Source organism: Sylvia atricapilla, chromosome 11 (assembly GCF_009819655.1).
Source record: "Sylvia atricapilla isolate bSylAtr1 chromosome 11, bSylAtr1.pri, whole genome shotgun sequence".
Taxonomy (NCBI): domain Eukaryota; kingdom Metazoa; phylum Chordata; class Aves; order Passeriformes; family Sylviidae; genus Sylvia; species Sylvia atricapilla.
Genome location: NC_089150.1, coordinates 7,648,688 through 7,663,956, shown reverse-complemented (window position 1 = coordinate 7,663,956; position 15,269 = coordinate 7,648,688). Strand labels below are relative to the sequence as shown.

At 41.9% G+C, this 15,269-nt stretch overlaps 1 protein-coding gene across 1 annotated transcript in view; it reads right to left on the bottom strand.

The window, feature by feature from the left end:
- The window catches only part of CADPS (calcium dependent secretion activator), a 207,493-nt gene that overhangs the window by 57,883 nt on the left and 134,341 nt on the right, over positions 1-15,269 (bottom strand). Inside the window, exons 14-17 of the mRNA XM_066327272.1 lie at positions 12,428-12,529; positions 11,534-11,597; positions 10,665-10,788; positions 7,312-7,329 (exon numbers count right to left, since the gene is read on the bottom strand). Coding sequence (XP_066183369.1) covers positions 7,312-7,329; positions 10,665-10,788; positions 11,534-11,597; positions 12,428-12,529 — 308 coding nt within the window. The remainder of the gene's footprint in view (positions 1-7,311; positions 7,330-10,664; positions 10,789-11,533; positions 11,598-12,427; positions 12,530-15,269) is intronic.

The following is a 15,269-nucleotide window of genomic DNA, read 5'->3' as shown; positions in this document are numbered from 1 at the left end:
TCTCATTTGCAACATTGATCTGCTCTCAAATATAACTAAAAGACAAAAGTGTTAATAAGAACAACTGCTCAAAGATGCTGTCTTTAAAGAAAATATTGATGCTTATATAACTTTGGCAGCCAGCAGATGTCAATCTTAATTTTTTTCCTTCTTATTTTAAATATTTCCCTGGTTAAGTTACTATACATCAGAATATTCTGCTAAGATAGCTGGAGCACTGACAGTTACATGAAACGTATACGATATACTTATCAAACATTTCATCCAACATCATGTAAAGCTCATACATATTTATAGTTTCCATGCAAAATGTTATGCAACAACAATGTTATTTTGTGCTGACGTTGATATTTGAAAATGTTGCATATGTCAGACATTGCTAGACAAAAAAATGTGGACATTTTGAAATAAATGCTACCTCTAAATCTCTAAAAACCTACCACATCGCGCTAGGTGCTTTGTATAAAGCTGCATATGAGGACTAGCTTTCTACTGCTACATGAGCGGCTGCTAGACTAGAAAACCACTGAATAAAAGAAAGGAAGACTATTACAGTACTTGGCGGCTGTTTGGCCATGCCTTTGAGCATATGATCTATCATGTTAGTCTGCGTTTGAGGAGATGATGGTGGCCCAGCCGGCGGCTTAGGCTTGGGCGGACGGGCTGGTTGTGCATGACGGGAGAGAGAGAGACGCCAAAAGTAAAGAGACAAATGACTTCGTAAACAGTGACAAAAAAGATGGAAATTTCGAAAGGAACATAAGCAGAAATGATCAGATACGAATGGAATAAGCTGCTGGGTTTTTGCTTATTGGTATTTGGGGTATTACACGGTAATGACACCATTTGACAACACATATTCTAGAAGTCAGCAGATTCAAACATCCTACAGTACCGTGCAACCAGAAAGCTAAAAATTCAGTGCAAGCATGAAACCTCACTTTGCACAGTCACACGAGGAGACTGAGATGGGTTAATTCAGTTAAAACTCCGAAATTCAGAAAAGGTGAACTACAAACACGACTTGAAGTCAGCTCCCCAATGCTTAGGCACGTTTAGCAATAGAATAATGAGCCATAAGAATTAATTGCTTTGCAAATATCAATTACACATTTTAGAATTAAACGTCACTGTTGGTTAAAGGGAGCTATAAAATATTCTTGTGCAATTTAAACATGTAAAAAAATCTGTCACTTAAAAATGTGTGGTTCCTGATCGTTTCCAGCTCATTTAATTATTTTCAACTTGGAATTCTAGTGGCTTTTATATTCTGGGTTGAATCATATATAAAAACTTGCCAGCTCTATCAAATATGTTACTTGCTATTCCAAATGTTAGAATACTGCAATCAGGACTTGACCCATCTGTCATATAGTTTACAATATCAGCATAGGAAAAATTCAAAGAAAATAGCCTTTCCTTTTACATACACCCAGAGAATAAATTATATACTGTGAATATATTAACACAATAGTTTCAATTCCTTTTAATAACAGTTTTTAGCAGCATTGTGACTATTTTTAATCATGCCATTTGCAAGGAATCTGGCATATTTATCTGGACATTCTATTGCCAAAAGTCCTTGCCATTTCGCTTGCATTTTCCAGTGGGGGAAAAAAAAATCAGTTGGCTTGTGCAAAGGAGATTTCTGATTGCTTTTATTTCTCACAGAACTATAACACTTATCAAAGTATAATAAAGAATATTCAAGTAAACCATTAAGGAACGTGAGTTAGGTTGGTGCCCCTCTCCATACACAGGGATAGATATAGATATACATACATACATAAAAACACACACAGTGCACACGTGTGTGGACATGCACACACACATTTTTAGTCTTTTAAGCTGTGTAATGATTAATTCAGACCCTCAGATTCAAGCTACTGGCTTTCTTTCTTTTCCTTGTTTACTTACAACAGGAAAAGCAAATCTATTCATTCATCTCTGGAGCAATCCTGATCTTTGTTCAACACTTGCTAAGGGTGACTTTGTCCCCAGAAACAAACCTCTCAGCCTCAAGTGACATAAATAATGCATTTTGGGCATTGGCCTAATGACTTTCACTCTACTTTAAAACATAAGCAAGAATTCAATTTGGCTACTCACTGATTGCTCCTGAGCTTGACATGCAGATGTAGGAAGAATATTTTACTGCCCATCACTATGGAGAGCAGTTTGTGCCAAGGTCTCTGAATGGGAAGGGATGGCAGGGAGCAGGAATTGTACATCTCCTGCCACCCATGTCTGACAACCACAGGCTGGGAATCCCTTGCCACCCAGGGGAGCCTGTTGGGTGTCAAATTGGGGGTATCAAAGATAGAGCTTTTCCTAAGAGTGCCAAAGCCAAGGTGAAAGGAATCAGAGTTACACCCCATTGCACACCTCACTGCAGCCCTCAAGCATCCTTAAATGTGGAGTCTAGCTCCTGCACCCCTAACAGCTACCCATCCAAAAATAGCTCTTAGGCTTCACAGACATCCAGACCCCAGAGTGTTGAACGGGCCTGATTAGCACAAGTGTTTCCTGTCCTAGGGAAAAGTCATTAATAGAGAAGGAGGAGGAGGAGGAAAAGGCAAGAGATGCAGCAGCATCTTCACGAGTCGCTAGTGCAGCGCGTACAGAACAGCTTGGAGGAGGCTCCCGCTGTGCAGTTGTCAGCACAGTGCCCCGGGGTGGCTCTCACTTCTCTGGGGGGCCTGTGAGAGACCCCTCCAGCACCTTACCCTGCTCCTGGCATCCCCCCATCACCACTCGCTCTTGGAAACAAGCTCCCACAAGGCACTGGAGCAGGCTAAGCAACAAACTCTTGATATAATTCTGATCTGGCCCAATCTGCACAAATATTCAGCTCCTTTCTCACATTTCAGTTTTTCAGACCCAAATTCAAGGCTCTGGCATGATAGCTGTGGAACCACCTGGAGCTGAAGGAGGAGAAGAGTTCTCTCTGTTCCTGGGGGCACTGAACACCCATGAGCCCCAACTCATGCTTTTCTTTGTCATCTCTTTATGCAAGAAAATTGAAAAGATTAAGCTCTTGCTAAGGAAATGGATTCATTTCCTCTGTAAATTTAAATAGAAATGGGGTTGTGACAGCCATGCACTATGAGGCACTACAGTACACATAATTCTCTAGGTCCAGGTCTCAGAGATGACCCATGAAGTCCCTTTCAGGGCAGGCTCAGCTCCCACTCAGAGTGAGGGAGATGTGTGAGGCTGGATGGGTTTTATGGCACTTGCTAGTGATCAGCTGCAGCGTGTGGCAAGTTTTGTTTCACTTCGGCTTTTCTTTTTTCCCGGTCCTTTTCCTCTCTGGTCCCTCACTACAGCCAGTAGCTACTACACTTTAAGTATCACAAATGCTCTTGTACTTGCTGCTCATGTGTGTCAGATGAGTAAGATTTAAACACCTCCATCACTGAAATCAGAGCCAGGAGCAGCTTCTTACTGTCTGACAAAATGCGTTTCCTGGACAAACTTCTTCTAAAGGTTTTTATGCTTCTGCATGATACTGGCACATAAAATACTTGCAGAAGCTCAAATTACTTGGAAAATTCTGGGTTTGTGCTTGCAGTGAGCTTCAGCCTGCAATAAAAGGTATATTGATAAATCTGTGCTACTTTGAGTATAGATACTGCACACAATTCATTGTGTGTGACTTTACCGACTGGAAGATTTTTAAACCACGTATTTCTCCCTCGGCACTATGATTTCTGCTACATGGGTTACTAAGACATCAGCAACATTAAGAATTATACTTGCAATAGGAGAAGAATATTATTGACTTTTCCTATTTTTTAGAAGTGTAGCCACTGATTCAATGATTTCCTCGTAATAATTAAAATATATGACCCTTGCCAAAGGCTTTAGCATCCAAGTGTTATGTGTGCATTCATTTGTGAGCCAATCATCAAAACTATACAAAAAGCTGCTGTTCTCAAGACAACTATAAAGCATAATGGGCTTAGCTCAAGGACAAGGAAGGGCAGCCTTTTATTATACTCATGAAATTAATTTGCGTGGATCTGATAGCGATGTCAGTGATGGTATTATTTCTCCCAAAATAAAATGTTTTATTTTAAAGGAAGGAAAAAAATCATAGAATTTTTTTTTTAAATTCAGAAAGATACGCCAATTTACCTCAAAACCTCAACATACAGAAGAGAGAACTGCTCTCCTGATTTTCTGGTGGTTATTGAGCCTAGTGAAGAATTTGTGCCTATCTGAATTGTGTCTCATGCCCCAGGCAGCAAGTTGCTCCCGCAGTTGGTGGGAGACTTGTAGAAAGACAACATCAGAATGCAGATCTCTGGATTTCTGAAGCTCTTGCAATAACTTTGTACTGCTTCAGACACTGCCTTCGAAAGGGCAAGAGGAAATCTTGAAAGCTGCGTAACAATTCTTTGTTAAACACAGCCAAATGCCACTTCAAGGAATGAAACAAATAAAGCAGCATTTCAGCACGCATGGATACAGGTTATAGTCATGCCTGAGTGAAAGTACAGGATTTATTCATGACTTCAGCCTCCACTCCTGCACACAAAGATGGGTATTTTCATATATTTTACATTTTTATTTACTCAAAGAATGCAATTTTTTTTTAAAGCTTGGTGGTTTATCACAAATGCTGGAGAGATTGCTCAGCTGGGGCTGGGCTGATGGATCACACAGGACCTCTCCTTGCCTTAGACCTGGTCAGCTTACAAACAGTTCAGCTCCTCAGCTGAGTTATGGATACATGCACAGAGCTTCCCAGGCTGAGATCCAGAAATAGGGAGGGCGAGTGACGTAAAGTGAGCATGGGACTGTGACAAGGGCCAGTACGAATGCCTTGGAAAATGCCACTGCTTCTTAACAACCTGCTGTGCTGCTCTAGTCTAAAACCAACCTCTCCTGCACCCGTCTCCTCGGTGGAGGACGCCTTCCACGCCTGCTGGGGCGAGCGTACGATCAAGATGCTCCATGGCTGGTGCCAGCTCGGGCTGACGCAGCCCAAGCTGCCGTGCTCAGTCCCTCTCCTGTGGGTGCACCCGGGTCCCCAGCCTGACACAGGCACCTGAGAGATCTCTGCCTCTGTACAGGCACTGCAGCTGCCCCTGGCTGCTCTGTGGGCAGCACTGACCCCTGAGCTGACCGGCTTCACACCCACATGGCATCACCAGTGGGCATGTTTTCAAGTGAGGTAAAGCTTCCCCAGGAGTCTATCCAGGGATGACAATGTGTGCCAGCCATGCAGCAAGGTGAGATGTGGTGCGCTGGGAGGCTCCTTCCCTACACAGGGGATGGAGTGGCTGCTGGACAAGCAAAAACCTGGTATTTTTGGATAGCCCAAGAGCAGGTGATTTGCCGCGGGGACAGAGCAACAGGACTTCAGTGGGTCCTTCTGCTCTCCAGCTACTTTCTGCTGCTCTGCCACACACACCCTGGCACTAAACACTGAGGTGAGACCTCTTTCCATCCCCATGTCTCCTTCACTGCTCATCTCTGTGCACCAACTCAGCACTACCACAAGAAACGTCTCCTTACAGAGACCAAACCCACATTGCAATATGAGAATTACTCAGTCTGAAAACTGAACCCCCCTCCAGTCTTACATCAAACACAATCAGTTGTCAAACTGACAACTTCTGCCTTGGCTGGCATCACCTCTGAAGCTGCCAGTACCCAACTCCAGCAGTGCAAGGTGGCATTTGTGTTATGGGATCCTCGTCCATAAGAGATGGAGAAGTTACTCTTTTCTAAAATAATTATGTATCCCTGACTTACGTAAATAAACATTTATTAAAAGGTCACAATTATTTATCTGAGTGTTAGTAGCTTTGTCTGATTAATAATGAAAATAAGTAATTTATTTTAAATTATTTTAGCACACTTCCCTGTTTAATGTTCTATTTCAATATTTTAATGCAAGGCAAGAGACTACACACTTCTCAGGAGAAAGGAGAACCTTTCTCCTTAAACACACAAGGTAACACTTGTGTGTTTAAGAAGTTGTTTTCAGCATCTAATTTTTATTCTTGCTTCTGGCAAAATAAAAAAGTCAGGCCAAACCCCAGTCACTTTTGACTTCACTTAAGCTGAGGAACCAGTTTCAAGTGAGTCCTGCTGACCTTGCCTGAAAATTTTTTATTTAAAACAAAGGGAGATTTGTGGGCACAAAGCAGTGGAGTCACAACTCCCTGTGCCCTTTCACTTGCTCCAAGCATTGGGAAGAAGCAGGTTATTTTTACACAAGCTGGGCCATAGGAATGTTCTTCTGAATTTTTAAACTGCAGGCACGTGACAGGTTGTTGCAGCAAGCATGATGCTCCATGCAGTTATTGTGCTTAATGCACAACAGCCTGTGCTCACCCTAATTGTTACAGTTAATGGCAATAATTGGGGCTGTCCTATTTACTTTTATTTGCACCTTTCATAGATGTAAGGAAAAAGTATTCTCCATTTTCTAAATATTGATTGTTATTTACAATTCATTTTACTACAACGCAAAAGATTTTGGGCCAGATTTGAGCTGAGGAGGTCTGGTGAAGCCAAAACCTGGCCCAACCTCTTGTACTGCTCTTCTAGAGCAATTTCCCTGTGCAAACAGAGCTGAAATCAACTGGACCCTTTCTTTTCCCCCACAAAACAGAACAATCTACTCACAAAAAGAAATGAACAGTTCAGGTTTCAAGGACTTTGGAACTAGGACTCTGGGATACAACAGAAACAAGAAGAGGGGCTGCAGGGCTCCACCATCCCTTCTGCAGGGATGTGCACTTGAGCTGAGCCTTTGCCTTGTTACATGTCACCACAGGTTATAAACAAGAGACAAACACGACTTCTGTCCCACCAAATTGTTTGTTACACATTAACAAGTAAATAGAAATAAAGAAATAAAGAAAAACCCAGTCCTCCCATCAGGGCAGAAAACAGAAGGTATGAAAATCAAAGATGAAAGTTAGTTTACTTATAAATGTACTTGTTAGGTGTGGAAAATTAATGGCCAAATCACCAACATTTTTTTCACCCAAAATGAGCTGCAGTTCTTTTGAAAAACAAGAAACCTTCTCTTTACAAAGACTAGATTCTCCTCTGCAACTGTCTCCTAAGAAGGCACTACATCTCTACAGGGTATTTCTAATCTACGCTCTATTCTATGAAAGGAGGAAAAGGAGATTATGCAGACAGCACAAATTAACTCCTTAAGTATCAATGCATCTCCATTTTCAGCCTCAAGGAGTACATATCTTAAGGAGCTATGAAAATAGAAAACAAAATAAATATAACTCAACAGTCCTAACAATTTATAATGCATATACAATTGTTCACCTGCGTCCTTTTGATTCTCTATATGAAAGAGAGAAAGCAACAAGGAGAGAAAAGAGAGAAACAAGAACAGATATGCAGGATTAATGAGCAAGTGGACCGCACAGCCCCCCAGTTATGCATGATATATGACATTTGAAAAAAAGAAAAGTCGCCCCGTCTCGCCCCCCGCCCCCCCGAGCGTGGGGTTACCAAAGGAAGCTCCTTTCACGGAGGTGAGAGAAAACGCTGCACAAATAGAAAACCAGAGAGGGAGAGCTCTGAGGACACAGAGGGGGTCTCCGAGTGACAGCAGGGTCGGGGTGTCCCCTCCAGAGCTCGGTGCAAAGGAGTAAGTAAAAAAACTGAGGAGGAGAGCAAGTAGAGTGCATCCTTTCGCTGAGAGCTAACAGACAGGAGACATTAAGATCTGATGTACAGAGAAAGGACAGCCTCATACGATCTTATACACAGGATTGGGTAAAGATTTTATACGCAGGCAAAGGGATGGCTTTTTCCAAGTGTCCTTTATCTGACCTCTAGCTCACTTCTCCACAATGTAGCTGCTACCTTTTGATTGTGTACCAGTGACAAGCACTTTACAAACTGGGGTTACACAGAAGCAAAGTAAAAATGCATTCAGGTCACGGACATAAAGAAGAACTGAAAAAACTTACAGACAGTCTGAGTTTGTCACAAACAGATGGGTTAATTGTCTAACCTGGTTTAGGCTGATAGAAAGTGACTGGACTTCTCACACTGGGTTTCACAGACAGAAGCAACAGACAAGCCAATGCTAAAAGACTTGAAGCAAGGAGAGTGAGTTGGTTTGGATCTGGACTTTCTTGAGGTAATGAGAACAGAGAAAGTGAGGACAGCATGGAGAGGAGGGTGGTAGGTACTCACGAATGGTTAAATCCATCACTTGAGAGGCCAAGCAGAAGACAGGATGCTCATACATTTCTCTCTTTTTCCCTATAAAAGAGGATTTGGGCATGCAAGAGGCTTAGGTCAGAGGTAAAGAGGTTACAGGCTATAGGTCAGAGGAAAACTTCATATCAGGTTAAAAGGAAAGCCACAGAGTATTTTGGGATACACACAGGATAAAAAGAAGAAGAAGAAAAAAAAAGAACAAAAAGAAAAAGGAGGGTTAAAATTTGAGATCTACTGGATTAACCATTCAGCATGCCCATGAGTCACAAGAGAGGCTGTGACCATGACTCCAGAGGTTTGCTCTGAACTGTTTGCAAGAATATAATGATCAAAACATCATGAATAGGGGGAAATAGAATTTCATTGGTTTAAGGCTCCGAGATACTAAGGATTTCAGCCTTCAGTATCTAAGGCTTTCACAGGTATTTCTTCATAAGCATAGCCTCAAGCACTGCTGCCACTGATTTGGTTCTGCATTTCTGAGAAAAGTGCCTTAAACATGTGGCATTCAAATGTCATTCAAAAGTAAGATTTCAAAGCCATGTCCAGCGAACAGGAATGCATCTCACCAAGGTAAACTTGTCATTTGCTCTTCTAAGGAAGTATTTGAATAGACAGTGGACTATGCTCATGAGAGAAAACCTGATGCATGCAGCTGGCGGATGTTGGGTTGTTCAAATTAACAATCCCAGCATGCTTGGAAATTGGTGTTACAACCACTTTTGTAGAAATAGCATCAAAAAGTGGCTGTGGCCAATCACAGATAAAGGAGGAGAAAAGCAGAAGAGAGCAGATAGTGTGGAATGAACTATTTCCCTGAAAAGGCAGCTGGAAAAAAAAATAAGTTTGTTGCTTCAAAGTATTCCCAGACCTAAAAGTCGCAGTGCAAAAAGAGGGCAGATAATTAACACAACCAAGAAGAATTGAGGCACAAAAGGAAAAGTACACACTAACTGTTCTACTTTGGAAATGAATGCATTTTTACTTACAGATCATAAAGTTTGTTTTTGCATAGATTTATCTGAAAGAAGAGAGCAAATCTTACCAACGAGTTAGTGATATTTATACAGAGAACCTAAGGGAACCAGCCCTGGGTAGAAGCATCCATCAACAGAAAAGCTGTTTTTGATTCTCAGTCCTTCTCCATCCTTGTCAAGTATATTTAAATATTGCATTTTACAGAATACACCAATTAAAGTATCCTCTGAAGTTGAGTACTTCGATAAATTGCTTGATAATACTGTGCTTATGAAACCTTCGTTCCTCCTCTATTTTTGTCACTCATTACCAAGTCAAGAGTTGATAAACATCCTTTTAGTGCCCAATTCTTAAGTGTTTCTCACTGGATGCATAACAATGAATTCATTACCACTGGTACACAATTTGCATCATTAGACAGAAAAAAAATGGAAAAAGAGAGGACATGTCATGTACAGAACCTGGACAATTTGCCATATAATAACAACCCAATTTTTCATGTAAACAAGAACTAAGCACAAATCAGAGGGAGTTTTAGTTTGGGGTGTTTTTTTTTCTCCTCTCAATATTGTCCTATAGGCATACAACAATAATCTTGGCTGTGGGAAAGCTTCACATCACACATGACAGAAACCCAGAGTCTAGAGCAGAACATACCATTCATCTGGAACACACAGGTTTAAGTAACTGGGGAACTTGGAAAAAGTTGGGTGGGAGTTTCAAGTTGGGAAATAGCAGCCAACAAGGTACCAACATAAACTGATAACATATAAAGAACGACGAATCATAGAGCTTCAGTAACACACATCCTCCAGCAAACTTTAAAATGTCTTTTTGATGGCTACATGTGTCTCTGGTCACTGGTTATTACTCTCCCATAACTTAAAAAGGTCAAAAATATCAGCTTTGCCAGATTCAGAGTGACAAGAAAGAAATCCGATGCAAGTATGGGATCATTGATCAATGACTGCAATGCAAACTGCAAAGACAATGAAACACACCCAGAAAAAAAGACATTTTAAATTGGCTACAAATGATTAAACATAGATTAAACAGTTTTTCAGCTTTTTATTTGTCATTTTTCTCCTGAAGTGTCACAAGCAATTAGCTGCACTATACCTTCAGCTGTAAAGATGACATCTCAAGTATTTCTCAATTTGTTTTTTAAAACCACGACGTGAGTCTCAATACTACACCACTGGCCAAATGCACTAACGATCAAAGGAAAAAAAAGCTACAGTTCTTTTTAACTGTTTCCTCTCTCTTTTCCAGAAAAGGAAATGATTTGCATAGTTTCCATTCTTAACTGCTTCTGAAGCCAACACCACAAAAATTATTCTGAATCACAACAGTTTTATCGATAAGAGAGTAATTAGCAAATTAGCTTTTTAAAAGAGCTCCCAGCCACCTAAGTTGCCACCTAGAAACGTAAAAAAAATTGTAATTTCAGAAAGAAAGAGCCTTACCTTCAATTTTGGCATACTCTGATAGTCGAGTATAATTGACTAGAGCTGCTTGCTCCAAGCATTTACGGATGACTGTTTTTACCTCCTCTTGAGGGACCGGAGTAACTATGTCTTTCATCAGAACCTTGACACAAGAAAATCTGATTTGTTGTGGCACACAGAACTGCATTTCTCCAAGCCCAGCACAAACATCCATTCCTCTGCTAGTGCTGTGTGTCTCTCAGGGCATGTGTACAATAAACTACAAGGTCACCTTGGCCAGCCTAAGATGTAGGACCTACCCCTGCTGCATTATTCCCCATCTTTTTCTACACTGTATGGCGTGCCCTGAAGTCTGTGATGATTTTTTAGGGTATGACATTAAGATGTATCACAACTTGCCCAGCGCCAGGCAATGTTTTGCCCTTCCCAGGCTCTACTGACTGACTTGGGTTTGAGTCTGGACTTGGCCAAACTGCAGGTTAGCAGAGGTGAGAAGGATGTCGGAGCAGCAGGAATGCTGGAATGGGGATGGGGGGGGTCATGGTGAGAAGGTTTTATATATCCAGAGGGACACAAGTCTGCCTCAAGATGGGAATTTCGCCAGGCAGCAGCCAGGCATTGCTGACAAGGGTTTGTGATCTTTACCAGGCAGACCCTTCACCCTTACCTGACAACACAGACACAGGCCATGCTGCCTTTAGTGGTCAGGCTACACACGTGCTTCTCACCTGAGGCAGGAGACACCAACCTCACCTAAGCCCCACACTTCAGCACAAGATATCATTAACTACACCCTGTGCAAAGCCAGCAGCTCTTCAAGCTTTTTGAGATGGAAGGATACATGAAAGCAGGTAATTTTAATTACTCTCTGCTATTTCTGTGCTTACCCTTTCCAGCAGCGACAGAGTGGCTTTCAGTGCACCCTCTGGACGGCCAAATGGAAAGCAGTACCTAGAGAAAGCACATCATCTTAGCATTAGAACAAGTGCACATGAACAAGCCTTTCCTGAGCTATATGGATGCTTTCCTAAATATGCCCAAGCAATTCTCTAGTCTCTCTGCCTGCAATGAGCAGTCTTTCTATTGAGTAGCTCTCTGAAAGTGTTTTTTGGCGCAGAGTAGGGCAGCAAAAGAGAATATGGGTTAGTAATATATAGCAATATATGGGATAGTTTTAGCAGTTTCTTAAACCTGGGTGTTTCTAAATCTCATTGAAGAGATAATAGCATCTTCTCCTAAAAATGGGGGAAAAAGCTACTCTGGAAAGGGCATTTACTTCCAGCTGGAGACCTGGCAATGCACCAGGGTGTAGGTAATGCACATCACCTGCCTGTGTGTGAATGTGCACAGCCTGCCCAACCTCACCAGTGTGCTAGGGATCAGTCATGTCTTTTTTTGGGGGGTATCAAACCTTTTCATACTGTGACATCCCAGCAGAATGCCCTGCCTGCCAATACTAGGGAGAAGGTAAATGGGTAGTAACTGAGCAGAGAGGAACAGAGAAATAAGAGGATAAGGGATTTTTTTGTTGTTATATTTTAGAAAAAATCCACAGCTTTGCCATGCCTATGGGAGCAAGATGGTTTGAAATATCCTTTAAAGGATATATATTTAAAATCACACGCCAGCTATAAACATGCTTCACTGCCCTGTGTAGGTCTGTGTCACTTATGCAAAATTCCTCTGTGCATTCAAAACCTGCCTTTTGGCTTTGCTGCTTATAGGAGGGAGCTGTGAGGAAATCATTCCTGCCGCAGTCAGCCTGGGCTCTGTGCCTTTACCTGAAATGTGTGATCTGATTCTCCAGCAGCACACGAAGCCGCTCCTTGATCTCTTCAAAACGCTCTTTCTCATCCACGGTCACAGTCCCTATCCCGTCAGGCCTGCAGGAGAAATGCCACAATGACTCAGACCTCAGCCCATGGCACACTGCCCTCTTCCAAAGGACCCTCACCAACTGTGAGACCCAGGACAGAGGATGTGCCATGCTGAGACAGGGGTGGCTGCAGCAGCACCGCTGCCAAAGTATCAAAAATAAACAAATAAACAAATCTAGATTTTCTCACAGTGAAAATCTAGATGTGGACCCCCCCCCCCCCACCCCACCTCCTTATTTTCATTATTAAAGAAGTTGGGAAAAGCAGATTTCCCTCTAAATATAGGTATATGCAAGGAGTGCAATCTCACGTGAGGGTTGAGCTGGTTGCTGACAAAATAGGGACTGAATTTCTCCAGAAAAATTCAGCTACTAATCTAACACAATTCACAGTATTAAAGAATATCAACGACATATATATATAAACAGAATATAAAATTCTGCACTCCTTCCTAGCTGCTGAATCACTCCATTGTAGAGATTTCTTGAAGTGAACCATCTTCAATATATTCTGCCGAAATGTGCATAAAGAGTGACACACATTTTGCACTGAAAATGCAAGCCTCTTTGGTCCTTTAATTTTAATTTATAAAAATTAACACAGTCTGCAATTTATTGCAAATTTTCTCAGACTACATGATGATCCTCTATTTGAGGAGTGCACAGGAGTGTGTTGTGAGACACCGAGGTCCTGCTGCCTTGGGGTATTTCTCATCTTTCACAGAGCACAGAAAATCCCTGCTGAGGCTCTTCCTGGGGGCTGGATAATGCCATGATCCCTGTGCTCTTCCATCCCATACCTCTGCTGATGCCAACCCACCCAGGAGCTGAGAGCAGCAATCCTCTCCTTCTCCCCCACACCCACACGGCAAAATCCGCCGCGCAGAGAGGAGAGAGTGAGCCTCATCCATCCATCCACCAAAGGCAATCATTGGCACTCCTTCCATTGCTGGAGAGCAAACTCTGAAGATTTGTGTACTCCTGGGCAACTCTGCTGGCACAGGCAATCTTTAGGTAATGTAAGACATCTTAAAATTGAACAAATGTTCTTACTTAAAGGCCTCCCTCAGTGTTCAGCTTAAGCTGCATAAATCCGCAGTACTAGACTGGTTTGGCTTCACAAAAGACTTGGCAAGGGATTACAAAGCTTCTAATGAACCTCCTGTCAGGGGTTAATTGGTTGGCTTTATTTTCCTCTTAAAGAATCAAAGGCCCTAAACTTAAAAAAGAAAAAAAAAAAAAAAAATTTAAAATCGATAAAATCTGTGCAATCACTTCTCCTCGACCCTACATTTAGTATGCTCTTAATATCATAAATATGAACTCTGATATTCCAACACAGGTGAATAAACCATTAAAACATTTGGGAAGAGGAACTTGCAAACCGTACATGATATTTACTGCAAAATTTTAAAGCTAAATATACATTAAATAAAACTTGCAACACGGACACAGAAAAAGACTTGAATACCAGGGCATGTATTTAAAGTTAAACAGCATTTAATCAGAATCTTTATTTGATTATTTGCCAAATTCACTTGTGTATTAAGGAAAAAAACAGGAAAAAAAGATTTAGGCTGAAACTTGGATAAAATGTCTCAGCTGGGGAACACATTTCATAAACAATTTTGGAAGTATGGATCTGGTCTCATTAGTAACTAATTAGTACTAGTTATTTTGAAAAAATGAGCAAGCCACAAAAAAACCCAAATTAGATATTGAGCAAAAATTAATGTCTTAACATGCTTAATATAATTTATTCCAAAGTTCCATAAAATATTTAATATTCAGATAGAGATGTCCATGCCTTTTGTGATGCTGTGCACCTCACAGTGCCTTGTTTGCTCCCAGGCAGAGAGAGATAATTCAAGGCAGACCACAATAAATGCCATATATTAAGGTGTAGGGTTGAAACCCTCATTTGACTTTTGGTACTTGGTCCTTGCCCTGTACTCACAACAGCTCAGAGTGTCATTGGGTTAATTTTATCAGCACTGACAAACGAGAGAGTAAAAGCTGCCTGCCCTGGCAGTGATTTGCTGTGTGACTGGAAATGGTCAGAAAATTGTGTTACCCTTTACTGGGTCAATAACCTCAACTGGTGAGATTTAATGGCAGGATCTGACAGCTTGGGCTGGGTCACAGCCCTCGCACATGAATCTCAGCTTCTCACTGTACTCAAAGCACTCACCACGTAACGACTCATGGTGGACACCCAGTCCAGGCTGACCTGACAGCATCAGCTGTGTCCTGGCCAGGCAGCAGCAGCTCCGGAAGCATCACTAACCCACACAAAGACAAAGGGTGGGCTCTGGACAGAAAACCTCTGGCCAATATGGCTTTAGCCCAAGTCACAACACCTGAAGGGATGCCAACCAAATGTGTAAGTCACACACACACAGTGAAAGCTTAATCCTTTGGTGTTCCCTTTTCTGGGACCCGTGTGAGGCAGGACACAAACCCAGTGGCTCCGGCCTCCGGTCCCTCCATGCTGGGTGTAAGCAGAAGCCATCCTCATGTCTCATGCAAACTTGAGACAATCCACAGGTCAGCTGTAGCCATTTTTGGAGCAGTGTGGATGTCTGGAAGGGCCTGCCAAGCGAGAGCCATCACCACGGCAAGGACTCCCTTTCTCACCCAGCTGTGGACTATATTGCATCTGACATGATGAGCATCTCTTGAATCTACCTTTCAGATTTTCGGCAAACCATTTTCTCACTGTCCTTCACAAAGTTGACATTTTCGGC